The 26,469-nt window shown below is 39.5% G+C and overlaps 2 protein-coding genes across 5 annotated transcripts in view; one reads left to right on the top strand and one right to left on the bottom strand.

The window, feature by feature from the left end:
- The window catches only part of Purg (purine rich element binding protein G), a 30,589-nt gene extending 20,975 nt beyond the window's left edge, over positions 1-9,614 (bottom strand). Inside the window, exons 1-2 of one of the 2 annotated variants that reach the window (XM_041673538.1) lie at positions 9,379-9,593; positions 8,231-9,106 (exon numbers count right to left, since the gene is read on the bottom strand). In XM_041673538.1, coding sequence (XP_041529472.1) covers positions 8,231-9,100 — 870 coding nt within the window. In that variant the 5' untranslated portion in view covers positions 9,101-9,106; positions 9,379-9,593. Of the gene's footprint in view, positions 1-813; positions 9,107-9,378 lie in introns of those variants that run through there. The other variant, XM_041673537.1, reaches the window with a different exon arrangement.
- Positions 9,615-9,924: 310 nt separating this feature from the next.
- The window catches only part of Wrn (WRN RecQ like helicase), a 99,828-nt gene continuing 83,283 nt past the window's right edge, over positions 9,925-26,469 (top strand). For all 3 annotated transcript variants that reach the window (XM_041673882.1, XM_041673884.1, XM_041673883.1), the window contains exons 1-5: positions 9,925-10,102; positions 20,395-20,529; positions 21,129-21,241; positions 25,201-25,346; positions 25,826-25,974. In XM_041673882.1, the coding sequence (XP_041529816.1) occupies positions 20,434-20,529; positions 21,129-21,241; positions 25,201-25,346; positions 25,826-25,974 (504 nt within the window). In that variant the 5' untranslated portion in view covers positions 9,925-10,102; positions 20,395-20,433. The remainder of the gene's footprint in view (positions 10,103-20,394; positions 20,530-21,128; positions 21,242-25,200; positions 25,347-25,825; positions 25,975-26,469) is intronic.

A 26,469-nucleotide genomic window follows, 5' to 3' on the forward strand; every position in this document is an offset into this window, starting at 1 on the left:
TCCCCTCGAAATATAAAGCAGAAGATAACGGTAGTATAAAGCGTAAGACAATGTAGTTGGTATGCAGCAACTGTTCTGAAGGGTCCAAGACAGGACTTATATTTTGTGTGGCCAAGGAGATCCAGATGCCACACAATTGACACCACTGTGGCTTCTGGCTAATTTCCAGCACTCGCACCCTTCACCTACTGACTCTTTCACACTCCACTGATGCAGATTTTAAGTTCAGGAGTGACCCAACACAGTTATTTTTTTTTTTCCACATGAAGAATGTACCTCACAGAAACTGAATTACTTCTTCAGGGCCAGCTCATGTATAATAGAATCAGGTCTTACGACTTTCTCAGTTCCTCTGTTCAGGGTTAAGTCAGGATTGGGAATTGTTTTCCTTATTCACATGAGATGGATTTCTTGTTATAGAAAAAAAGAGCTACTGCCCTTTAGTTTCTTTTCTTTTTGCTACTTTTATGCAAACTCATAAAATATATAATAAAATCACAAAGAGTATTATCCCACAGAACCATGTTCTCTATAGTACTTTCTGATGTGAGAAATTCTGGCTTTGGTTAGTTAAATCAGCCAGATTTATACCATTAATTTAATAAAGATTAAGAAAAGAAACTTTCCTTCAAAATTACCCTTTGAACAACTCAAATACTTAAATACTGTAGGAAATCTCAAAGGTCAGTTCCTTTTTTTTGTTGTTGTTGTTTTAATCTTATTTCCTGGAACCCAGAAACTTTATAGAACGTAGTAAGAACAAAGTATAAGAGGGTAAAGTAAGAAGACACACAATTGCTATCGAGTGTCCGAGTCAATCTTAAGAGACACTTTTATTTGAACAAGCTATTTTCATCATGCTCGTATAAGGAAGCACCTTCCCTGCCGCAGTGACTACTGCAGTCAGCGTGTTGGTGGCTGTCGCTGTATCCAACAAAAACAAACAATTTTCACAAAGGAAACATGAACAAGATAAAATTTAGAAAGGATGATTTATCAAGAACTTCAAGGGAACTCTAACTAGAAATCAAAAATTACTAATAATTTTGCATTAAATTTAAACACAATTTTTAAAGATGAATTTGCCTTTTTTGGGTCTATTCTCTATAAATACAGAGAAATGTGAACACACCGTTTAAGTTTAAACAATTTATGAAGATCTTGGCCAACTTTACAGATCCAACAAAGGATGGTGAGTTAGTCATTAAATACGATGCAATTCTCTCATGATTTTAAAATGTTTAAAAGATCATGCCTACTGACACTATCTTTCTCCTGAACAGCAAATTATGCCAACCGCACAGATACTACTATAAAGTTTAAACCGTGCCTTTCCACAGTTTTCATATTTTGTTCTCAGAAAGTTTGCCAATACCAACCTATTAAAAGAATCCCTCCGGGGCTGAACGATAGCTCAGTGGTTAAGAGCACTGACTGCTCTTCCAGAGGACCAGGTTCAATTCTCAGTACCCACATGGCAGCTCACAATTGTCTGCAACTCCAGTTCCAGGGGATCTGACACCCTCACACAGACATACATGCTGATAAAAACATCAATGCACACAAAATAAAAATAATTAAAAAAGAATCCCTCAATCCATGTTTAGGATGTATTTCTAATTCTGTTAGATCTTTTACCCTGGTTGCTTTCTCTTATAAAACTGAGGGATGCAAGGGCAAAATATTTAATGTTTCAGGTTTTTTCTTTCCTTTTCTGGGTAGTCAACAGAAAAGAGAAGGGGTCTGATAACGCACACCTGATGAACACGAGTTCCGTCCCCATCCCCCCAGGACCGTGGGAGAGCTACTGGAGTAGTCTAACACTCGCCACTTGTTCCCTTTGGTCTAACCTTCCTTTCCAACAGTTCCATCTGCTCTGCCACATTCGTCCAGCAGGTGACTTAGCTGTACTCATGGCCTCTTCCTGAGTTACCCCCAAATCATCATAGTCCCAGGATTTCTGACAGACTCTAGGGCATTAAAAAACAAGGTGAAAAAAAAAAGGCCCAACTTTCTCAGGGTTGGGAATGTGGCTCAGTGGCTAAGTGCTTGCTCAGCACTGGCTTGGCCCTCAGTTCCCCAGACCCATCACACACACACACACACACACACACACACACACACACCCCAAAACAAATTCAAGAAACAAACAAACAGAAGAATTAGTGCTTTAAATGATTAGCAACAGTGCTGTTTCTTTGTGGAATCTTGGATTTGAAGAGCTGTTAAATCAACTTTATACCTTTCTTATACAAATAAATATTTCATGTTAATAACGCAAGGAGTTTCAACAAAGCCATGACATAAAATCTTTCACGGCAGTTCTAAAGCTCATGTACTCATAATGACAAGGTCTTTGGATGAAAAACAGTAGCACAGTTAGTAAAAACCAAAAGCTATCATTTGTTAAAGCTTTTAAATATCAGTGCTTTTCATTAGAGAACACAGTTAACCTCACGCACCACTTGGCTATATTATTTAATATCCTGATCCCCAAGAACTAATGTGTTACTTCGGGAGAAAACAGCAATAGTTTTTGAGAGAGGAAAATAGGGTGATATGGAAGGTGAGGTGGTTAGGTATGGGAAAGGACTAGGATGTGAAACTGCATATTTGTACACTGAAAATAAACACAGACATTTGTAATCTAAGTCAATAGCAATGGATTTACATACTATTTTCTTGATGTCTTTTCTGTATGACATAAAAACTAAATGATGTGCTAACCAAATAAAACATGACATTTAGTAAAAAGGAAAAAAATTCCTTAAATGCCAGACCTAAAGTTGATAGTCATGTATTGGAAGGTGAATATGTTTAAGCATTTAAAAAGAACATATGCACACACATGTTTGCACATGACTCTAAAATGAAACTCAAGAAATTGATAACACTAGTTGCTACTTTTTGCTGTACTTATTATTATTATTTTGGAGACAGAGTTTCATGTAGCTCAGGCTATCCTCAGAGTTGCTAAGCAGTCGAGGATGACCTTGAACTTTGTTCCTCCTGCCTCTTCTCCCCAGTGTTGCTGTGTGACCTGTGGTGTTGCAATCAAACCCAGGGCTTTTTTCATTCTAGGCAAACATTGCATCAACTAAACTACATCCTCAGTCCCATAAACCTGGTACTATATGAATATTTTTCCCCATTAAAAATGTTAAAACTTATTAGTAAAATAAATTTAAATGACTGAAAATGTCTGAACAGATTAGGAACAAAGACTGACTTTTTCCATTATACGAGAGAATAGTAAAAATTTTCTGTAAGATCTACCTATGCATATTTGACCATATTTCCTTTATGGCAGACTTACTGTGATTTAAAACCCAATTTTCATACAAGACTGAATTGGGAAACACATTTTTCCTGTACTCCAGGGCGACAATACTGTAGACTACATACTGTCTCAACAGTATGCTAATTCTGTATTCACTTCCTTTGATGAGCTAGCCATTAGCCACAATTTCTCCAAGAAGCCAAGACATTGCTAAGGAAACATCAGAAAGATTTCAATAAATCTTATCTCGCAATGACAAAATTTTTTATCTGTACCATTCTGGAGGCACAGAATTAATCTTATCTTCTTTTGACAAAACACCTTGCCAAAGATGTTTGATGTTTGGGTAAAGACAGATTTCAGACTAGGTGGCAACTCACCAAAGCCCTTACCTAAAGTTTGGAAGAGGATTTTATGGTTTCAGTAAAAGACACTTGGAAGGAAGCAAGAAAAAAACTTACATAAAAAAAATCTCATTTTTCAGAAAACCAATTAAAATTCAAATGAAGCCTCGTTCTTTTAAATATTAAATAATCTATAAAACAAATGTAAAGGAATGACAATAAATACATCAGTTTTCAATGGTTGCTGCTGATTAAAAATGACTATCTGAGAGTATAGCCCAATCCATCCTCTTCAAATTGTGCAGCTCAGATAAATGTTTATTTTACTGAAAATATTTGCAAAATTACAATATAAATACATGATTATATTAAGATAAGATGACTATATATAATGTTTCTTATCTATAGATATAAAATGAATGCAATAAATATAGCACACTCTTGATGAATTGTTAGTACACAGTGTTTCTCAGTAAAGCACATACAACCTATTATTAAGCAACAATTATCTAGTTTTCAAATATACATCTTCAACTGTGTTCAGGGTAGAAGGATACACCAAATCCCCCAGTTCCCTTTTAAGTTGGTGAAGGTTAATACTTTCGCAGATTTTAAAATATCCTATTTATTTAGCAACTTATAAAGCTCTTTATATTCCTTACTTGAAACTTTATTTCTTTAGTCTGGTGATCTTAAAGTACGGTGGTACTTTCAATTCTAATGCTGTCACATGTACTGTCTTTTTATTAGTAACTTAAAACACATTTTAACAATGAAACAGAATCATTAAAAAAGTTATCTCACCAGATTCCCCAATTTCATTTTTAGACTATTACGGGAAGCCTCAAGCAGATATAGTCTGAACTGCAACACTAATCTGGATTCGGAATAGTTTGATATTATTCTAGTCCTTAATACAAATATGAAATCTACTTTAAAATTCCTGTTAAATGAGATATGTTTTAAAAGCATCTTCTGCCCTTCTCCATCACACCGACTTCATGGGAACCTGTTACAATAGTTCTTACACAAACATATGCATGCAAGAGATCACCCTACAGATTCTAACTACGTAGTTACTGAAACACGTCCGGCCTGCCAAGTGGCGTAAATGTACATCTTCTATATACAAAAGGTAAAGTGCATTATTAAATTAGTGAACTGACAGATTGTCTGCCTGGACCATATAGCTTTCAAATAGACAAATGTGAAATTCTCCCATCAGAGCCAATTATTTCAAGAGGCTCTAAATAGCTTTTCCACCCTGTCACTTATTTACTTATTTTTTTTGGCCATGCTCTTTAGTGCAAATAAGCCTGTGTTTGACTCAAGTTTAAGGGACATGGCAGTTTGGGGCTTTAAGAAGGAAAATAATACAATGTGGCAGAACTTGAGTATCTTTATAATACATTGCATCTTTTGCATATAAGCGGCACGCTCGTGCTGCTTTCAATTGCTAGGAGCACGCTGCCAACTACTGAGGAACCCGTTTCCAGATTTTATACTATTAGCTTATATCATGACAGTTTGAGTCTGTCCACATTATGCTCGATTACTATGTGCAAACATCATCAAGGTTTTAGCATTATACAGTGAACTACTAATTTTGGCTACTAACTTCAATGCTCTTTTTTTTACTTCGAACATCCAGTTTCCTTAAGAGTTTAATGCCTTCAAGGCAAGGATCCTGTTATTTTGAAGAATAACCATGTACATTTGCAGCTCCATTTACGTTACAAATGACAATAAATAAAATTTATATTGCACAGATAAAAATAGTAGTAGCTTATACGATACATGGCAATACACATCCTAAATCCAGATGTTTGAACTGGATCACACTTAATTATGGCTAATGAACTCTTGGGAATTTTAAGTATCAAAAAAAATCACATCATCATACCATTTTTCAATGAATATAATAACTACATAAAGGCAAACAAAGGATTGGTAAAAGTCTTAGTGATTCTAAAGTGTGTTCAATTGCCAGTATATATGTATCTACCCAATTTGAGTAGCTTTGAGATGGCGAGGACTTTGAAGTATACATACAACATAGAAAATCTGGCTATTTAACTAGTTCTTTACTTAAATAATTAATGTGAAATGAAGCTAATAATATGTATATACAGTGAATTAAATATATTTATCTTCATGTCTGACATAGTACTGTGTGTATGCATACATGTAGGTATATACACACTCAAACCTTATCAGACTAAAAATCAAAAAGAAATCAGTTGGTCCTAATGGATAGATATTTTAAAAAGGAAGATAAGATTTTATGAGTGTATCCACTCACAGCAATAGTGATAGAACAATTGAATAATGGAATCTTCACAGCTCCAGTTTGCCGAAATCTGACAGGTTGATTACTATTAATAGGCACTATGATGGGCAGCAACAACAATCAGTAGTACAGTAATTCAAGTGCACACCACTCCTTCATATACCCCAAGCTACTTTTAGCAAGCCTACAGAATACGTTATTTTACAGTTAGGACTGTTTAAGAATCCTTGCTACTTTTATAGCTGCAACACCCACCATGTGCTATTAACTTTAGAACTAACATTATCTTCTAACCTTCAGGTGTTCCAAAGTGATCCAGATGGTCAGGATGATAATAAACTGAGTGAGATTCCATCACAGTACTTCAAAAAATGTCAAATATTACCTGCAACCAACACCACTATGTGTGTCTGTCTGGGTTACTAGCTGCTTGTTCTTCAGTAATGTAAACCAATGAAATCAATTTTCTTAATTCATTTCATAGTTTCCTTAGTGACCCAAGTATAACATGTTTGGGAAAAAGTTCTGGAGGGAAAATTGTTAAAAATCAATTCTGAATTCCTTAGAGCACAGAAAAGCCACATTCTGACTTCAATCCTTGCAGCCAGCTCTCATCAATGAGAACTGTATTTGGGGAGCTGAAATGAGTGTCGTCGCTGAAAAATGATTATAGGGACTTACGGTGGGGCAGTAACCAATCCCAGAACAAAACACAGTTTCAGAATCAAATGTATCTCGACAGATGAAATTTCAGTCAGATAATAAGGGGTGTTGATACATGTATATTCTATACCCATTTGTTTAAAAATTGCTTGAGTGTTTAAAAATTCAGGTGGCACTTTCTAGAAAGTGATTTTTAATACAGACAAATGGATACGTCTTGTATAGAATAAACCTCTTTAGGAATCCTAAGTAAGGAGCACCTTGGAAATTGCCTGAATTTTCCTTTGAGATGTTTAGAATCAATCTTATTTCCAAATATTATATTTCCCAGACTGTAATTTTGTATTCTAAATGCTTTTTTGCTTTTTGTTTTTTTTTTCTTCTCAGCAAAAAAGGGTTTTTCTTCTGGAGTTAAAGTATCTGTATCAATACCAGGTTTATACTGGGAGTTTGACACGGTCTTTAAGTGCAGCAAATGTTAAAGTGCTACTAAAATATATTAGGAGATGTATCTTTACATCACTCAGCTGCTGCGCCAACCCTATGAAATACATGAGTAGGGAAGCATAAAATACAACACTTTGAAAGTCCATGACAGAGTTTAAGGAAAAACGACTGCAAATTACCATGAAAGGCTAAAACATCAAAATTTCCATACAAAGCCACTGGGTAAAGCCTCCCTCTCCACAGCGACATAAATGTAATTCCCAAAACTTTGGAAAGCCAATAAAATACGTAGTATAGGAAACAAATGAGATTGTAACTAGCTTGGAATAATCCATTAAAACCTTTCCATGGCTTTGATACGGCAACTAAAACTGTAGGGTTACCACAAAATTTGAAATTATTGAACACTCTATATAGTAACTGTTAAGAAATATGATATAATATCTTAAAGGTTTAATTATCTAGTAAGAGTTGATCTTTTAGACTGGTACTAGTTAATATCCAGTTACCCAATGAACATATCCCTACTTTGCTAGACATATACTATACTTGAGGTCAATTTCTATTTCTGTGGTAACTGTCTACAGGTAAACTTGGCGGCTTCTAACCAAGTATGAGTGGGACTTCCTTCGGGGCGAGGATTTGTTAAACAGAAATTCACACTTTTCATAGTTAAGTATATGCATTATTTTCAGGGTCATGTCATAGTGCAATGTAAATCTCAGCTATGGTGTTTAAAGGTCAGAATGTCTCACTCTGTGCTGATCTGCATACTTCAATCGTCTGCAGCAGTTGAAGCAGCTAAACTATTTAGCCCTGGGGATGCTGGAATTCCCATGAGGGGTATAGTGAGCTATGGATAACATAACATGAGAATCAGACTTCTTGAAGTATAAACTATTAGAGGTATCACTAATAACAAGGGGCCCAAAAAGAGGAAAAACTTCTTCAAATGATTACGGATCAGTACTTTTTTTTAGCCAATTAGTGATTTTTAAATTTTGCCTGATGGAGTTCAATGTCACGCTAGTCGAGGCTTTCTTGTTCTTCACCACTGGCCCTTCTGCCATCCATTCTCTTTTCTTTATGGCTGTTGCAAATTTTCCTCATCTCTTCTTCATACTTGATAAAATTCTCCCCAAACCTTGTCCAAGCTTTGAAGGGAACAGTAATAGTATTACGGTAAGGTGGCCTCACCTCACTTACCTTCAGGAAAATTCCATATTTATTAGAGCCCACATCAAAGTAGAACCTTTTATTGTCCACTCTGAAAGAGGTCCCCTCGGGGAGTTCAAGTGGCTCGTCATCTCCACATCTTCGTTCTTCTATATCTCCTTCACCATAGTCTTCAATCAGCTGAACCAAGGCATCGCGGAATTCAATCATTCCTTGTGCTGGGAGGACAATAGTCTGTTCCTGACCCAAACTGTGGCCAAAATAACCTATCATGCCAGTGCTCCGCATCATGGTTTGTCTAATCCTCAGGAAACGACCTCGCTGATTCTCCTTTAGGTCTAGGTAGTATTTCCTATTGTCCCTCTCTATATAGTCTGTTTTGAGGACACTGTGAGGATGCTCTTCGGACCCCACCGACACTGGTGGAGAGGGTGCAGAGTGCTTCTGCCGCCTCCTGGAGACTTGCTCCTTGCTCTGGCCATGCTCTTGCCTGTGGCCTTTCAGGCCCAGGTGGGCATAGTGTTCGATGAAATCGCCTAGACAGTCCTTCAGCTCCGCGGCCACCGATAGGGAGAGGGTCAGTTTACTCTTTCTGATATTGTCCTGCCGGCCTCTCCCTATCCAGACTTCAGCTATCTTTAGGAAGCGGCCCCGGGAGCTTTGCTTCACGTCTAGGTAAAACCTCTTTTTCTGGATGTCCACGCGTTTGGAGGCCAGCTCCTGGATTTCGGATGCGCCTCCAGCCTGATTAGGGGTGGCTGACGCGGAGTAGTGGGGGTAGTGAGAGTGCTGGGCCTGGGGATAGAGTCTACTCTTGCTTAGGCCAGAGCCCCCTACATTCTTGCCTCCGCGGCCACGGCCGCCGCCACCGCCGCCTCCCCTTCGCCTGGCTCTTTCCATCTTCAGCTGCAAGTGACAAACAGACACACGGGGTGGGATGGGGGAGGGGTGTTGAGAACAATCGCAGACGCCCCTGGGTCCGCACTGCCCCCGCCGCCGCCGCCCGGAACCCCCACTCCGGCCCGGCTCTCGCGCTCCGGCCTCGGCCGGCTCCGCACCACACCGCACACGCAGCATCCCTCGGCCGCTCCGGGCCTCCCGTTCCGATTCCCGCATGACGCCGGCTGCCCAGCTCGGGCTCGGCAGCCCCAGGGGTCCCCCAGCCAGCGGACACTCACATCATCTCCGTCACCGCCATCGATGCCCTTCACGACCACCGCCGCCGCCGCCAGCTCTCGGCCCCTCCGCCGCAGCCGCCGCCCCCCCGCCTCCTTCCCCGCCGCCGCCGCGCGCTCTGCCCCCCGCCGGAGCAGCGGGGCAGGGGCATCGCCTGCGGCGCCCACCGCCGCCGCCGCGCCTCCTGCGGCCGCTGCCTGGATTCGGGCACCGGCCCGACGCCGCGGGGAGGGCGGGCAGGCGGGAGGGAGGCGGGGAGCTGCCGGCGGGGCCGGGCTGCGGACCCCGCCTCCCCAGCCGCGCTAGCGGAAAGAGGGGGGCTCGGGCTCTGCCTCCGGGCGCGCCCTGACGGCAGCCAGCGCGCGGGGACCCGGCGTGCGTGAGAGCCGGCTGGAGAGGTGGCGGGAGCCTGTGACTTCCCGCGGCTCGCCCGCACCTGTTTCGGGACTACATTTCCCGGCGTGCCCAGCGGCCGGCAGCTTTGAGCATGCGCGTTGCGGCGGCCTACAAGGATGGCTGCGGTGGGAGGGCGGCGGGGCTCGGGGAAGCTGGGCGGGGCCGCGGGCAGAGTGCAGTCTTCAAGGTAGAAGTGCACCTTGGCGCCTGCTGGTGTAAAGTTAGCGTGTGCGGGGCATCGCCCGCAGCCTGGGTTGTGGGCTTTGGTTCTCCACCCTCCATAAGTCATCCTGCTGAAGGAGAAGACCCGTTGATGTGGCTGTTCTCAGGGTAACGTGCCTTCCACGCTTTTGCTTCTCCTCTCAGCGTACCCTGGGCTGTATCTATGCACCTTGCACCCTTGGTCTCCCCCTGGCCTCCCGGGCAGACCTCTGGGGTTCTGTTGGGGAGAGTCCTGGAAACGAAAGCTGCCTCCTTTCTCCTTCAGATCCCGAGGAAAGGGGCCTCGGAGCCACAGGCCTCCTCTGATCCCGTCAGTTAGTAGACTTACCCGCCCCTTCCGCCCGCTGCTGCTGCTGCTGCTGCTGCTGCTGCTGCTGTTCCTCAAGCCCTGAGAGTCCCGCTTTCTAATGAGGGCTGCGGCTGACAGAACTGAGTTAGAGGAAGCAGCTGGCTTTCCACAGTTGGGCAAATTGCATTGGATGTCTTAAGTTCAAGTCATTGTACTTAATGGATTTTTTGTTGTTGTTGTCTTGTTCAATATGAGCTGGTCTCCGATAGACGTGATGTGTAAAAATCCTGGAGAACACTCTTTAGGGTGCTAATTCAGAGTCCCCAAATGATAATAATTTAGGCTTTATTTTATTTTGGCTTTTGTTGAGGCAGGGTTTCTCTTCTTGTAGCCCCTTCTACTTTCAGCCCAGGCTGTCCTCGAACTGAAGACAGTCCTGTGATGCCCTCCTGACCTTGTGTTAGAGACTGTCTGCAAAGCCTGGGTTGAATAGGGCAGTTGAGTACTTGATGCTGTTGAATTCTAGTCTTCCTTCCTTTTTTCTCTTGCCTCGAGGATGAAAGGCCGAGACACTCACCTCTTTATTACAGCGCTCTGCTGTAGACTGACATGGCAGCCCTGTGTGAGTTAAGCACATCATTGTTGAACTCTGCTCAAGGTGTTAGAGATATCAAACAGGGAGAAAATTTATCCTTTTAGAGCTTAAATTTTAGTGGGAAGAGGAATGCAAAATGCCAAGTGTAGCACTAGAAAGTAGGAATGAAAGAGGAATGAAGGCCAGTGTGTGCTGGGAGCTATAGTTTCCCAATAGGTCCTCCCCGTGAAGGAAGTGAGGAAAAGAAAAGTGCAAAGGTAACTGAAGGAGGCCACTTATTGTTAAGAGCAACCTAGAAGGGCCATTAAGGCAGAGAAAATGAGACTGCTGGTTGAGACCAGACAGTCTGTGCAGGGTTTGTTGACTGTATTTGTTGAGGCATTTGGAACATCATGCTGACGAGTTGGCAAGCTATTGGAGACCTGTCAGGGAAACAACTTTATTAGAATAATCCTTAAAGTCATGCGGCGGTGCACACCTTCGATCCCAGCACTCAGGGAGGCAGAGGCAGGCGGATCTCTGTGAGTTTGGGGCCCTCTGATCTACAGAGCGAGTTCCAGGACAGCCAGAGCTATACAGAGATACCCTGTTTCGAACAATAAAAGGAATAATTGTAATACACACATAATATAATTTGGCAGTTTAATAATGTAAATACAATTCAGTGATATTAACTACATTCTTCATGTGCAGATATCACCAGTATCTACTTCTAAAATATATTTTTTGTTTTTGTTGCTTTGGGTTCTTGTTTGTTTTTGGATGCTAAATATCTTTTACTGAGCCACACCCTAGCCCTATTTCCAGTACTTTCTCTTCATCCTAAGCAGAAACTCTTTAACCACGGAACAATAACTCCATTGCCTCCTCTTCCCAGGCCCCAGGAATTTGCAGCATATCTTTTATGAATCCACCCATTTCAGATAGTTCATGTAAATAGGACCATAAATATTTGTCCTTTTGTTTCTGACAGATGAGACTCAACATGTTTTCAGTGTCTCTCTGCTGTGGTGTATAGCTGGGCTTAATTCCCATTTTAAGGGTGAATTCTATATCATTATGTATATGTACCATACCTGCTTATCCTTTAAACTACTGATAGATAGGTTGTTTCCTCTTTTTATTGTGAATACTGCGGCTCTAAATGGTGTGTGCATATCTGTGTCCCTGTTTTAATTTTTTTCAACATATACTTATATATGGGAATGGTCTTTCTGCACTATATGATAAGACCAGAGGTTGATGTTGGCTCTGATCCTCAATCACTTTTCACCCTAGTTTTTGAGACAGGGTCTTACACTGTGCCTGGGACTCACTAATTCAGCTAGCCTGGTTAGGTAGCACGCGCTTGGAGCCCTGGGCCCTGCCTCCCCTGGATCAGGTTCACACATGGGCACTCCCTTGTCTGATTTCTTATTTATTTATTTACAAAATGCATAACTTATAACAAAGTTAGAAAAATAATGAAAGCTATCATAGTTGGATGTGTTCAGGCTGTAGAGGACCAAAGTTATTTTTTTATGTGGGTGCTCATGCTCTGACTAAAGCATTGACTGAAGTCTTGCCCCAGCCCCTTGGTTCTTTTTGAGACAGGGTCTTACTTGCCTTGGAACTAACTCACTTTGTAACCCAAGTTGGCCTTGACTAGTGACCTTTACCGTACCTCAGCCTCCCCAGTGTCCAGATTACAGGAATAAAGTGGCATTTTGGGCAGGAAATGTACTATTAAGATGGAAGTTGAAGGCCAAAGCGAGATTGGGACTAATTAAAAGTTCGCCAACAAGGCTTTCTTCCCATCTCTGCTGTCTTCTGTGTGCTGGTTTTACTTTCTGGCTTTTACCCCATGCAGGCTTCATTCGTGGCAGCAAAGTGGTTGTAGAAGGTCTCAGCGTTACATTTTCAAATAGAAGCATCACGGTAGGTCATTTCCTTAAAAGAGCAAGACTTCTTGTTTGAAATTTTCCTAGAAATCTCCAAAACTCTTCTTGTGTCTGTTTGGACTTGAATCGTGTATTTTGTTCTTAAACCAAATGCAGGCTATGGCTTTGGTCTCAGGCCCGAGTTTCCGAGCCACTGTGCAAGGCACCTTTTGGCCAACTGGGTCCCCTACAGGGCCTGGCTTAGTAGGTAACTGTTCATTATCTGAATTAAATTTATTGGTGTGATAAAGAGAGTCTAGTGCAGAATGGATGCTGTCTAGGCAACTATGAATGTCCTCTTAAAAATGAGACCCATAAAATTTCATCTCAGGCTTTGTGAAGTATGAGTAATAAATATAAGAAGAAAAGTAGACACCTAAGCAAGTTTTAAATGGACTTACTTGAAAACTTTCTCTGCTGTTTCCCAGTTTATAATGATGGATTTTAGCTGACTTGCTAAAGCTACTCACAGAACAGAGGAAATTCATTAAAAATAATGAATTATTTAGTTGGATGGTGAAATTCAGTTATAAAGTGTTTCCCTGTGCCATGGATTCAGTTCAGGTCAAGACATCTTCCTGGTTTATGGGCAGTGCAGCTTCTTAGCATTATACTGGAGAGAGATGGGAAGAGAGAGGGGGAAAAAGAGGGGGAGGGAGAGGAAAGGAAGAGAGGGAGGTGGTGGGCGAGGTGTGGAGGGAGAGCAGAGGAGAGGAGAGTCCTTTTCCTTTTTCTTTGTTGCTAGCCCTGTAATTTCATTGTCTTGTAATTGATTGATTTACATTCGTACCTTATTTTAGTTGGCCCTTATTAATACAAACCCATGTCTTATATAATATTTGACAGTTAGGAAATAGGCATCTCCAAAACCATCCTATTAGTACTCAGATTGCTTTGACTACCACGGTTGAGTGCCAATAGGTAATTTTATTTAGATTTTCTTTTCTTTTTTTAATTTGGACTGTTTGGAGGGAAATTGAGACTAACAAAACTTATGATAGTTTAGTGAAAGTCTTAATATCTATTTAATTAAGGAACCTAATGAGAACTTTATTATAAATTTCTTGGTTGCTCTGTTTTCCTCATTCCTGTCTCATTCTTATTTATATATCTTTAAAATAATCAGTACGTTTGTATATAAAACATATATATGCATACTAGTTGCTAGTAAGTGTAGCCAATGTGTACAGTCTCATTTTTTTCTGAATATGTAAATATAACAGATTAAAAGAAATCAAGATCAGATTTTTTTGTTTTTATTTATTTATTTTGTTTTTTATTTTTATTTTTTAAATCAGCATATAAAGCATTTGAATAAAGAGTTTTTGTGGTTCTCTTGCCTTTTGTCTTTTCAGTCCTTCTTTCTGCCTTTCTTGCCTCTAGACTCCTCCCTCCTCACTCTCCATTCCCTCTTCTGTCTCCTTTCCATCCTTCCTCATCGCCTAGTATTACCCTCTCATGGTTTCCTTTCTAGATTTTTAGATTTGCCCACATTAATCCCTGTTTTGTTTTTTTTTGTTTGTTTTTTTTGTTTTGTTTTGTTTTGTTTTTCGAGTCAGGGTTTCTCTGTGGCTTTGGAGCCTGTCCTGGAACTCGCTCTGTAGACCAGGCTGGTCTCGAACTCACAGAGATCCGCCTGCCTCTGCCTCCCAAGTGCTGGGATTAAAGGCGTGCACCACCACCTTTTCACATTCGAGCATCTCTGTGTGAGCGAGAGCGTGTGGCTTTTTTTTCTTTTTGTTTTGTTATCTCACTTAATATTATATTCTCCAGGTCCATTTATTTTTCCCGCAAATATCATTTTTCCTCACTAAACTCGAATGTGAAAAGGTGTTAACTTTAAAATGCACATTTGTGTTTGTGCCTGCACATGAATGTGGTCTGGTCACCAGGCTCCCAGGATCCTGCTGTCAATACTGCTCCAGTACTGACTGCCACAGTGCCGGCTTTCTTTTGTCTTTTTGGTGTAGTACCTGCGGTGCAGACTCTGATCTTCATGCTTACCTGCCACGCACTTCAGCTCCGGGAACTGGTTTTATTGGAAGTTGCTTTGCAGTAAAAATAAGATAATTGTGTCGCTGAAATCCAAATTGTCTTATCAAGATTAGAAGCCATGATAACCAAACTGCATTGCTGAAGCCTTTCAGTTGCTCTGGTTTATAAGTTTTCTGTGTTAGATTACTCTATTACTTACCCCGTCTTATCAACTGCATTGCTGAAGCCTTTCAGTTGCTCTGGTTTATAAGTTTTCTGTGTTAGATTACTCTATTACTTACCTCGTCTTATCAACCTAGTAGTCATTGGATTTGTTGTGTGTGTTCCTTTCTGTTTACGTGAGCAGTTGGATGAGAATAAAGCAATGGTTTTTGGATTGTAGTCGGAAGCTTCCTATGTAGAGTTTGTGTGTAGTTGCAGAGAAAGAGAATAGATTCATATTAAAATTCAGTACTCTGACTCAGGACTAATGGATAAAAAAAGGAAGTATTGGGCAAATTAGTTTCATTTTTTTCTTTGAATCATCATTTAAGAAACTAATCAATGTCTAAGCACTTTTGAGATTTAAGTGTTGAGAAAAATATATTCCTTGTTTATTTTGTCTGGGTTTGATATCTCTATCTGTATCCATATTGTTTTTGTCTTTTTTACTAGCATATATTAATTATGCATAATGGTAGGTTTCAATACCTGTGTTAGCTATATATTAATACATGCACTCCACACACGTGTTATGATGTATTTTGGTCATATAGCACCATTGCCTTTTATTGTCATCCTTGCACTGGTCTTCCTCATCCCGAATAGTCCTTCTATTTCATGTCATTCTTTCTCTCTTCTAGATTCTGCACATGAGAGAAATACACAATATTTGTCTTCTCTGATCTTAGCACCATATGACATGATTTTGTTGGTTTTTTTTTTGTGATTGAATTATACTACGTTATGTGTATATGGACCACTGTGCTAGTTAGTTTTCTGTTACTTGTTTTGCTACGGGTCTCACTATTTAACCCTTGGCTGACTCAGAATCACTACGTAGACCAGGCTGACCTTGAGCTCATAGAGATCTACTTGCCTCTGCCTCCCAAGTGCTGTAATTAAAGGTATAAAGCTGTAGCCATCTGGGAAGAGGGAACCTTAGTTGAAGAATTGTTCCTATCAGATTGGCCTATGGGCAAGTCTGTGGAACATTTTTAAATTAATGATTGATGTGGGAAGGCCCAGTTCACTGAATAGTGCCCCTCCTGGTCAGGTGGTCTTCTGGTGTTCTCAGAAAGCAAGCTGAGCAAGCCAGAAGGAGCAAGGCAGTAGGCGGCGTTCCTCAAAGTCTCTCCTTTGGTTCCTGTCTTGAGGGTCCCGCCTTGGCTTCCCTTGATAATGACCTGTAACCTATAAGGCAAATACACCCTTTCCCCCTCCAGGTTGCTTTTGCTCAGTGTTTTTCCACAGCCACAGAGAAGCAAACTAGGATCACCACATGTTCTTTATCCATTTATTTGTTTATGGATATCTAGGCTGATTCCATAACATGGCTGTTGTGAATATTGTTATGATACATGTAAGTGTATAGTCTATTACATGTGGACTCTCCTTCCTTCAAGTATGTTTTAGGAGTGGTAGGGCTAGACCATATATTAGTTCTATTTTTAGTTTTTTTTGGGGGGGGGAACCCTGAACCAGTTTCCATAATAGCTGCACTAATTTACATTCTCCCTAATTTCAGTGACATACTGTTCATTCAAAAAATATTATTCAATATCCACATGCTTGTATAGTTTCTGTAGTTAGTTTTGCTATTGAGTTGTAGTTTTCTTCCATTTTCTGAGTTATTTCAGTTGTTTTGTTATTTATTCAAATGTGGAGTCTGTCTTGGGGTTTCTATTGCTGTGAAGAGACACCATGACCATGGCAACTCTTATCAAGGAAAACATTTAATTCAGGTGACACATTTATAGTTCAGAGGTTTAGTCCATTATTATGGTGGGAAGCTAGGTAGGATGTAGGCAGACATGGTGCTAGAGAAGCTGAGAGTTCTTACATCTTGACTCACAGGCAACAGGAAATTGTCTGAGACATTGGGTGTGGCTTGAGCATTTATGAGACCTCAAAGCCTACCTCCATAGTGACATACTTCCTCCAACAAGGCCTTACCCATTCCAAGAAAACCACACCTCCTAATAATGCCTCTCTCTTTTGGAGCCATTTTCTTTCAAACCACCAAAGAGTCTAAAATGTGATTTATTTTGAAGGTAGCTCATTAGACTGTTGAGTGAAATGTGTATTCTTTAGATGTTGGTTTAAATATTCTGTGGAAGTCTGTTCATTTGATTTGTGTCTCAGTTTCTTTGAAATTTCTTTGCTGATATTTTGGTCTGAAGTATCTATCTTTTGATGAGAGTGGGGTATTAAAGTTATGCAGTCTGGATCTAGATGTGCTTATCCCATTATATCCAGTTGTGTGTATATGTGTGTTTTTGTGAGATTGGGCCTATTAATGCTTTATACACACACACACACACACACACACACACATATACACACACACATACACACATATGTACATTTAGAATCATTCTGTCTTCTTGGTGGACTTCCTTCTATATTACTATGTAGTGACCTTTATGCCTTTTAATTTTGACTCAAAGTCTGCTTTGTCATATGTGAGCATAGCTGTTTCTGTTTGATTTAATTTTGGTTTCTATTTGCTTAGAATATTGTTTCTCCATCCTTGCTCTTATTTAAGTCTATGTATATATTTGCTAGTGAGATGAGTTTCTTGCAGACAGCAAACAGTTGGATCCCCGCCCACCCACCTTCCCCAGCCTGGAAGATCAAACTCAGGGTGTTCTGTATGCTTGGCAGGCACTCTACTTACTGAGCTAAATTCCTTCATTGATTCTGAGGTTCTGAATGTTTTAGTTAGAGAGCTAAGATTATTTGTATTTAGAGTTATTATTTGAAGTAAATTTCTCCACTTTCTATATTAGACTCTTACTTGTTTACTGGGGTAATAACGTTTTATTCTTTTCCTAACTCTTACTTATTTTATTGATATTTATTTTAATTATCTTTTATATATATCTTTTTCTTCTTTTGTATGTTGTATTTCTTATCTTTGTGATGCTTGTATAGTTATTTTAGTTTATGCATATCATTGAAGGTGTTTTTTCTTTTATTTATTTTTTTAAAGATTTATTTATTTATTATGTATACAACATTCCTTCCATGTATGCTTGCATGCCAGAAGAGGGCACCAGATCTCATTATAGATGGCTTTGAGCCACCATGTGGTTGCTGGGAATTAAACTCAGGACCTCTGGAAGAACAGTCAGTGCTCTTAACCTCTGAGACATCTCTCCAGCCCCCTTTTTCTTTTATTTTAAAGAATGATTTTGATGGTTAAAATACTAATCTTACAGGGCTTGATATATATCAGTCTGTTATCTTCTAGCCTTTATGATTTTGACTATAAATCCAGTTTTATTCTCATAGATTTGTCTTTGTAAGTAATTTGATGCTTCTCTTATTCAGCTCCATCATTCCTTCTATTGTCCTTACTCTCGACGTTTAACTATAATGTGAACTAGAGATATTTCTGGTTGTATGTATTTGGGGTTCTACATGCCTCTTATACTTAAATGTCTATTCCTTTTTTTATTAGCTTTGGGAAGTTTTCTGTTACAATATAATAAATAGGTTTTATGTCTTTGTTCTTTCTTCTATATGCCAGATTTAATCTCTTAATAGTGTGTCATTAGTCTTATAATCATGCTTACTGCTTTTTATTTGTTGCTATCTGAATGTAATAATTACTCAAACTTATTTTAACTTTCTAATCTTCTGCTTTGTATAGTTTATTTGTAATATATTCTGTTTTTCACTCGTATTTTTTATTTGAGGTAAACTTTTTAATTTTCATTTTTTTTCTTCTTTAAAATCTTTCTGCTGATTTTTGTTCAAATTGCCAAGTTTATTTTCTAAGTCTTGAATTGGCATCTTTATTTTAGTCATGTATTTATTGGGCTCATTGATGATTTTAGAACCAGTGTTTTAAGTCATCAGGCATTTCTAACATTTCCATATTTATGAGTCATATCCCTTGCCTTTTCATGTCTCTTGTGTAACTGTATTACAGTTTGCGTCTGTTTGGAGAGATAACTTTTTGGGTTTTAGATTTTTGGGTTTTAGATGGTGGCAGTCTCTTAATGAGCACCCTTCTCCGTGAGTGCGTGCCTCTCGAAGTGCTGAGCGAGGAGAAAACACACCACCATCACAACTCTCCGTGTCAGTTAAAAGACAACTGCTGTGGTGGCAGTAATCATAGAAAAGGAAGTGCAAAATCACATGGAATTAGCTGCGAGAGAGCCTGGTGTTCTGCCTCATGCCTGTAGTCCCAGCGTGTTTAAAAGGCTAAAACCAAAGGATCACTGTGGGTTCAAGGCAGTCCTAGACTACACAGGGAATTCTATTGTAGCGTGAGCTATAAAGTGAGACTGCTGAAAAGGAATCACTAAAATAAAATTATTATTAATAAAATAATAAAGCAAAGGAACAGGCAGCAAGTTTAAGTAAAAGGAAAAAAAACGAAGAGAAAAAAATCAATATCCAATAATGAAGTAAAGAAAAACATAAAAAATTAAATAAAGATTAATAAAAAAAAACCACGATAGAGCTTTTAAAAATAAAGGTGATACTAAAACTATTGTTAAAGAAAGGAACAAAGAGGCAAACAGAGAAGCTTGTGTTGAAACCCACCAAGTCTAGAGTGGGTTGTGGATCCTCTTTGGGGGTCTATTTTCATTCCTTAATCTTCTCACTGTGGAGAGTGGTGCTGTATTGTTGGATAAGGGCTAGGCTGCCAGCCAGGAGTAACTTGTCAACTCCAAGACTGCATCCACTTTAAAGCTTATCTTATTTTATTTGCACACCAAGAGCTGCTGAGGTCCTGGTGAGGGTTGGGGCCTAGGGTCCCCTGGGGTTGACAGTTGGGGCAAGCGGGCAGAGCAGGGAACTTTGCAGTGAAGAGAAGGAATCTGGGAGATCAGGCACTCTGTGTGTGGGTCTCCTCATTTTCACATCTTCCCCTGCCGTGCATCACCCAGGGGAGGATAGGGCCTGGGCCAGGGCTCCTACACCCACCTAGCAGTTAACACGGGTGCCAGTGAGGCAGCCTTGGAGGTGAAGCTGGATTTGGCTGGCTTAACTTTTTGCAGGTCTTGTGCTTGTAGTCACAGCCTCTGTGAGTTTGAGCGTACAATGACCTTGTCAGCAATCTTTCTATAGGACCCAGCCACGGGGGTCTTTCAATAGAGGCCTGAATCTCAGTAGTTTACCCTAAGGCAATACCTGGTTCCTAGAAGGACCACAAACTGGGACCACCCAGGAGTGAACAATCTAGGGGGGTTTTGTTTTGAAAGGAAGAAGTAATGCATAGTTAATAAGCTTGGATTACTACATTTGTTCCTCTGTGATTCAAGTTCTGTTCTTGAGGCTGGGTGTTCTATTTTACACTAGATATGTACATTTGTTTCATTTTTCAGTCCTATGTGTGGGGCGGTCTCTGAGCTTTCTGTCAATTGTTTGTCACATCTGTTCATAGGTATTGCTTGTCGGGATTTGTAATGAGGGCGTTTAAAAAATGAACGGAAATGAGATGGAAGCCGCGTCACTGCAGAGGAGAGTTCCTGCATGGATGTCTGTGCAGGAGAAAAGCTGCACTGCAGAGGAGCAGAAGGTAGGTGGGAAATTTTGCTGACATGGCTGTGCAGCGAGTCACCCATTGCTTTTAAGCTTCAGGTCATTGCTTAGGTAAACTTTCTGTTACGGTGTGAGCAAGACAGGACAAAGTTCTTGAAAGGCAAACGGGACTCAATTTTACATAAGTTTTTAAAGTGACAATCCCTACTTTATATTTTCTTTCTATATCTAGCTTTCATGGTTGATGTTATTGATTTATTCCATTTCATATAATAATTTGGACAACATTAATGTTGGTGAATTTTTGGTTAACATAGTTCATGTTCTTGGAGACTGAAGAGCTGGTAATTTGCTAACATTTTAAGGCCACATTATTGCTTCTAGGATGTTAATGCAATTATTAGGAAAAAATGAGTAAATTAAATGTCTTTATGAGAAGAAGTTTAGAAGTTTGAAGATAGAAGTTATGGATGAATAATTCTACAGCTTTACCTTTGTTACACTGACCTATGGCTTCTTACTCTATAATGTAACAGTGCTATGAATTTCTTCAACCGGCTTTATTATTTCAGTGAAGACTTCTAACTACTGTTGTGATATTTATTTGCGCCTATTTTGAATTGTGTTTAACTCAAGGCCCACATTCAGAAGAGTGTTCTTGAAGATGATCTTCCATTCTTAGAATTTCCTGGATCCATTGTGTACAGTTATGAATCTAGTGATTGCTCTTTCCTATCTCAGGATATTAGGTAAGGGATCTGAAATTCTTGCTATTAAATTTAGACCCTTATAGGATACTTGTAAGTAATAACAGATGAAACTTATGAGTGCCTAGTTTTACAATGGAAGTATGTTTCAGAAGTATTTTTACATATGTCATATCTAAGTTTTACAATGTAAGCATGTTTCAGGAGTAATTTTACATATCTAAGTTTTACTATGCAAGTATGTTTCAGGAGTAATTTTACATATGTCATATCTAAGTTTGAAAGTGGAAGTATGTTTCAGAAGTATTTTTACATATGTCATATTTAAGTTGCATTCTCCTTTTAAAATATAAGAAACTCATTAAGTTAAATTAGTAAGCTACCTAGTTCTTAGTTACTAATCTTTTCTACTTTTATTTAAGTTTTGTTTCTTTTAGTGCTTGAGATGTAATGTGCAGGTAAAATATTGAACATTGTTTATCAATGTAGGTAAAAACAAAAATATTATTTGACCTCTAACTATAGTTTTATATCTTACTAAAACGTCAATATATTAAGTGATGGTTATGATTCTCTGTTTTATTTAAATTTTGTTTTTATTTTAACTTTTTAAAATGTGTTTAGATGCTTGGATTGATGTATGTTTGTATGCCACCTGTATATAGTGTTCATGGAGGCCAGAAGAGGGATTTGGAGCCCCTTGAACAGACAACTGTGAATTGCCATTTGGGTGTTGGGAATTAAACCTAGGTCCTCAACCAGTTCTCCTAAATGCTGAGCTATCTCTCAAGCCATTATGTTTAGTTAGTGACAGTCACTCCAAATGGTCCATAAAATGAGCATTAGAAATTACTGTTAGTACTTTTAAGACTTGCCTGTCTTGGTTCATAGTCTGGGGCTATAACAAAATTCTGTGGCCTGAGTAAATTATAAAAAACCCAAACATGTAGTAAATTTATAAGTAAATTTATTCCTTTCAGTTTTAGAGGCTGTAGAGTTCCAGAGAATGTGGTTGACATCTGAAAGAGACCTTTGTACTGTATCTGTAATGTGGCAGAGAGCAGGAGGGGTTGAAATTAAGCCCATTTGGATAGCTGCCTACTCTCCCCCAGAAAATGTCTGTTCAGGAGGTAGAACCTTGAGGGCCCAAACAGTTCTTTTTAGGCCTGCCCTCCCAGCAGTATTGCATTGAGGATTACATATCAACCAGAAGTGTGGCTACTATCCTAGCCACACTCATATCCTAGCATCTTGTAAAACTGGGATACTGGAGTGATGCAGGTTAAGCCTCTTGAAGCAGTTAACATTGAGAAGTAGAGAATTAGTTGAAATAACTATACTGTCCTTTGATGTTTATCTATTTACATTTGAGTTTTATAAGGCAGAAGTAAATGAAGTTGTCGGTCAGTGTTCTCCTGGAGGTAAATGTAATCTAGAAGGAGCGTTTAGGTGTCCCCTTTATTTCCACTCCAGGTATCTGGTTATTTCCAGGGCTCATTTACTGAGTAAAATTAGACTCACAGAATAGGTCACTCCGTTGTGTATGGTTGCATAGTAACCTCATCATGTTACCTTTTGTCTCGTTATGGTATGTCAGATCTTGTCCTATGGTTCTCTGAGGACTAGAACTGATAGAGTGAATGCTTATATCTTAGAAGAGGGTTCATTAGTGTAGCTTTACAGGTTGTGTGGTTTCTCTGGTTAAACAATGATTACGTCCCAACAGAAAGGCCAAGAATCTAATAGTTGCTCATTCCAGGAAGCTGATTGTCTCAGCTGGTCTTCAGTCTAGATTAGAATCCTGAAGAAGTGGGTCCTAACACCAGTGAAGGAATGCCTCAGCAGTAAGATAGATGAGCTAGCCAGCAAGAGTGAGAGTAAGCAGGCAAAAGCTGCCTTCTTCTATGTCCTTTTATGTAGGCCGCCTCTAGAAAGTATAACCTAGATTTAGGGTGAATGTTCTCTCATCAAATGATCCTATTAAGAAAGTCCCTCACAGATGGGTCCAGGGATTGTGTTTTAGTTGTTTCCAAATGTAGTCAAGACTAGCTGAGGGTAGTAAGTTTAAGTGATTTATATAATTATATAATGTTTTGAAGCATCGTGTGCATTTTATGAAAGACAGATTTTGTTTTGCATTCCCTTTCATCTTGTCATTTTAAAGATTTTGCATCGGGCTGGAGAGATGGCCCAGCAATTAAGAGCATTTACAGCGTCCATATTGGTGGCTCACAATTGTCTATGACTCCAGTTTCCTCTTCTTGCTTCCATAGACACCTGTACCCATTTGCATATATGCACCCCTCCTCCGTACATGCCTAACTAGAAAAATAAAAATTTTTAAAAATATTTTTACGTCATGGCCAGTTAAATAGCTTAGTGGGTAACGGGGCCTCCCACCCAGCCTGAGGATCTGAGTTCCACCCCCAGAGGCACATGGTGGAAGGTGAGAACTGATTCTGAGTTCCACGTGCATGAGCACACCACAAAACAAACAAACAAACAACAACAAATAAACAAAAAAATCTTTAAAAAAAGTGATTAAATATATTTTTAGATCATAGTGTTTCAACAATTTCATATGAAATACCTTTGTGTACTGAGGTTTGTGCTTATCCTGCTTGGGGTTCTCTTTTTTGTAGGTTTAATAATTTTCTTTTTTTTTTTAAACTTATTTATTTATTAAAGATTTCTGTCTCTTCCCCGCCACCGCCTCCCATTTCCCTCCCCCTCCCCCAATTAAGTCCCCCCTCCCTCCTCAGCCCAAAGAGCAATCAGGGTTCCCTGCCCTGTGGAAAGTCCAAGGAACCCCCACCTCCATCCAGTTCTAGTAAGATGAGCATCCAAACTGCCTAGGCTCCCACAAAGCCAGTACGTGCAGTAGGATCAGAAACCCATTGCCATTGATCTTGAGTTCTCAGTAGTCCTCATTGTCCGCTATGTTCAGAGAGTCCGGTTTTATCCCAGGTTTTTTCAGACCCAGGCCAGCTGGCCTTGGTGAGTTCCCAATAGAACATCCCCATTGTCTCAGTGTGTGGGTGCACCCCTTGCGGTCCTGAGTTCCTTGCTCGTGCTCTCTCTCCTTCTGCTTCTGATTTGGACCTTGAGATTTCTGTCCGGTGCTCCAATGTGGGTCTCTGTCTCTGTCTCCTTTCATTGCCTGATGAAGGTTAATATTCAGGAGGATGCCTATATGTTTTCCTTTGGGTTCTCCTTATTTAGCTTCTCTAGGATCACTAACTATAGGCTCAATGTCCTTTGTTTATGGCTAGAAACCAAATATGAGTGAGTACATCCCATGTTCCTCTTTTTGGGTCTGGCTTACCTCACTCAGGATAGTGTTTTCTATTTCCATCCATTTGCATGCAAAATTCAAGAAGCCCTTGTTTTTTACTGCTGAGTAGTACTCTAATATGTATATATTCCATACTTTCTTCATCCATTCTTCTATTGAAGGGCACCTAGGTTGTTTCCAGGTTCTGGCTATTACAAACAATGCTGCTATGAACATAGTAGAGCATATATTTTTGTTGTATGATAAGGCCTCTCTTGGGTATATTCCCAAGAGTGGTATTGCTGGGTCCAGGGGTAGGTTGATCCCGAATTTCCTGAGAAACCGCCACACTGCTTTCCAAAGTGGTTGCACAAGTTTGCATTCCCACCAGCAATGGATGAGTGTACCCCTTTCTCCACAACCTCTCCAGCAAAGGCTATCCTTGGTGTTTTTTATTTTAGCCATTCTGACAGGTGTAAGATGGTAGTGTCTTACATAGTGTTTCAACAATTTCATATGAAATACCTTTGTGTACTGAGGTTTGTGCTTATCCTGCTTGGGGTTCTCTTTTTTGTAGGTTTAATAATTTTCGTTCTTTTTCTCTATAGTACTCTCCAGTCATTGGTTTGTCCTTTAATTTGTGAAGGATGTTATTAGCTATGGAAAAGTAAAACAGAACAACAACAAAAGCCCATGCAGTTAACCCACACAACTTTTCCTTTGATAGCATGCGTCTGTCTGACAGAGGTGTGGTTGGATTTGACATGGAATGGCCGCCCATATACAAACAAGGGAAGCAAAGCCGAGTTGCTGTGATTCAGCTGTGTGTGTCTGAGAGCAAGTGTTACTTGTTTCACATTTCTTCTATGTCAGGTTGGTATCTGTGTGGCCGACAATAATATATCAACCGTCTTCCTGTAAAATTAAGTTCTTTCATTAAAAGGCCTTCTTCTCTCATGATCTTGTGTTTACTCAAGTAATTGTATTTTACCTGACCTTTATATCTTTTTCCTGTGCTAGAGAACAGAGAACTGAAGTTTAGAAGTGTAACAATATATATTAGGTCTAACTAACTAACTAACTATATATATGTATAATGACATGTACATAGTCTAGCAATAATTATTAGAGGTATAATAACCATAATTGTTAGTAGACGTGGCACTCAACCTCATTTTTTCTAGTGGATTTTCAGTCAGGACTCTGCATTAGATAAGAAAGTAAAGAGTTAAGATGGATGAGTCTAAATTTAAGCTAAATATAAGCATCAGTTTAACATACATATAATATGCATAGGAATAGTAAATCCATTATAAATAACAGTGTTATGGAAATAATCATTCATGTTTTAGTTTTCCCCCAGGGATTAAAAATGCTGCTAGAAAATAAATCAATTAAGAAGGCAGGCGTTGGAATTGAAGGAGACCAGTGGAAACTTCTGCGTGATTTTGACGTCAAATTGGAGAGTTTTGTGGAGTTGACAGATATTGCCAATGAAAAGGTAGAAGTGATATCTGTATTATTTATTGAACATGGTAACCTGAATTTCACAGAATATGCATTTTTTATATTTTTTTTCTACAAACATAATATAAGCTACATGTTGATTTCCGTGGCAGTACAGAAGTTCAAACTACGGTAATGAAAACCTCCAGTTCTGATTTGTCTCAGCATACACAGTAGCCTAACCAATGTTTCTCCATCTTACTGCAGCTCATGCATCAGCACATGTGAATACTGTATTTCAAACTCATTTATCCAGCTCTTTTGTGAAGAAGACTGCAGTGCAGCTTCTGATATAGAGCTCTGCATGTCAATTTGACCGTTAACACCATCACCTATATTCCAATATTAATAAATGAAATAATTAAGTTCTCATACTTAGCCAAGTATTCATTTGGCCAGGAAGTCAAAAAGTGTTCTAAACCACTCAGCTGCTTTCTAGGAATGGTATCTTTAAAGTTTAAGCATTTTAATTCCCACACTAGGGAATCTC

Source organism: Microtus oregoni, unplaced genomic scaffold (assembly GCF_018167655.1).
Source record: "Microtus oregoni isolate MIOR12 unplaced genomic scaffold, Mior012 000024F_ref0000369, whole genome shotgun sequence".
Taxonomy (NCBI): domain Eukaryota; kingdom Metazoa; phylum Chordata; class Mammalia; order Rodentia; family Cricetidae; genus Microtus; species Microtus oregoni.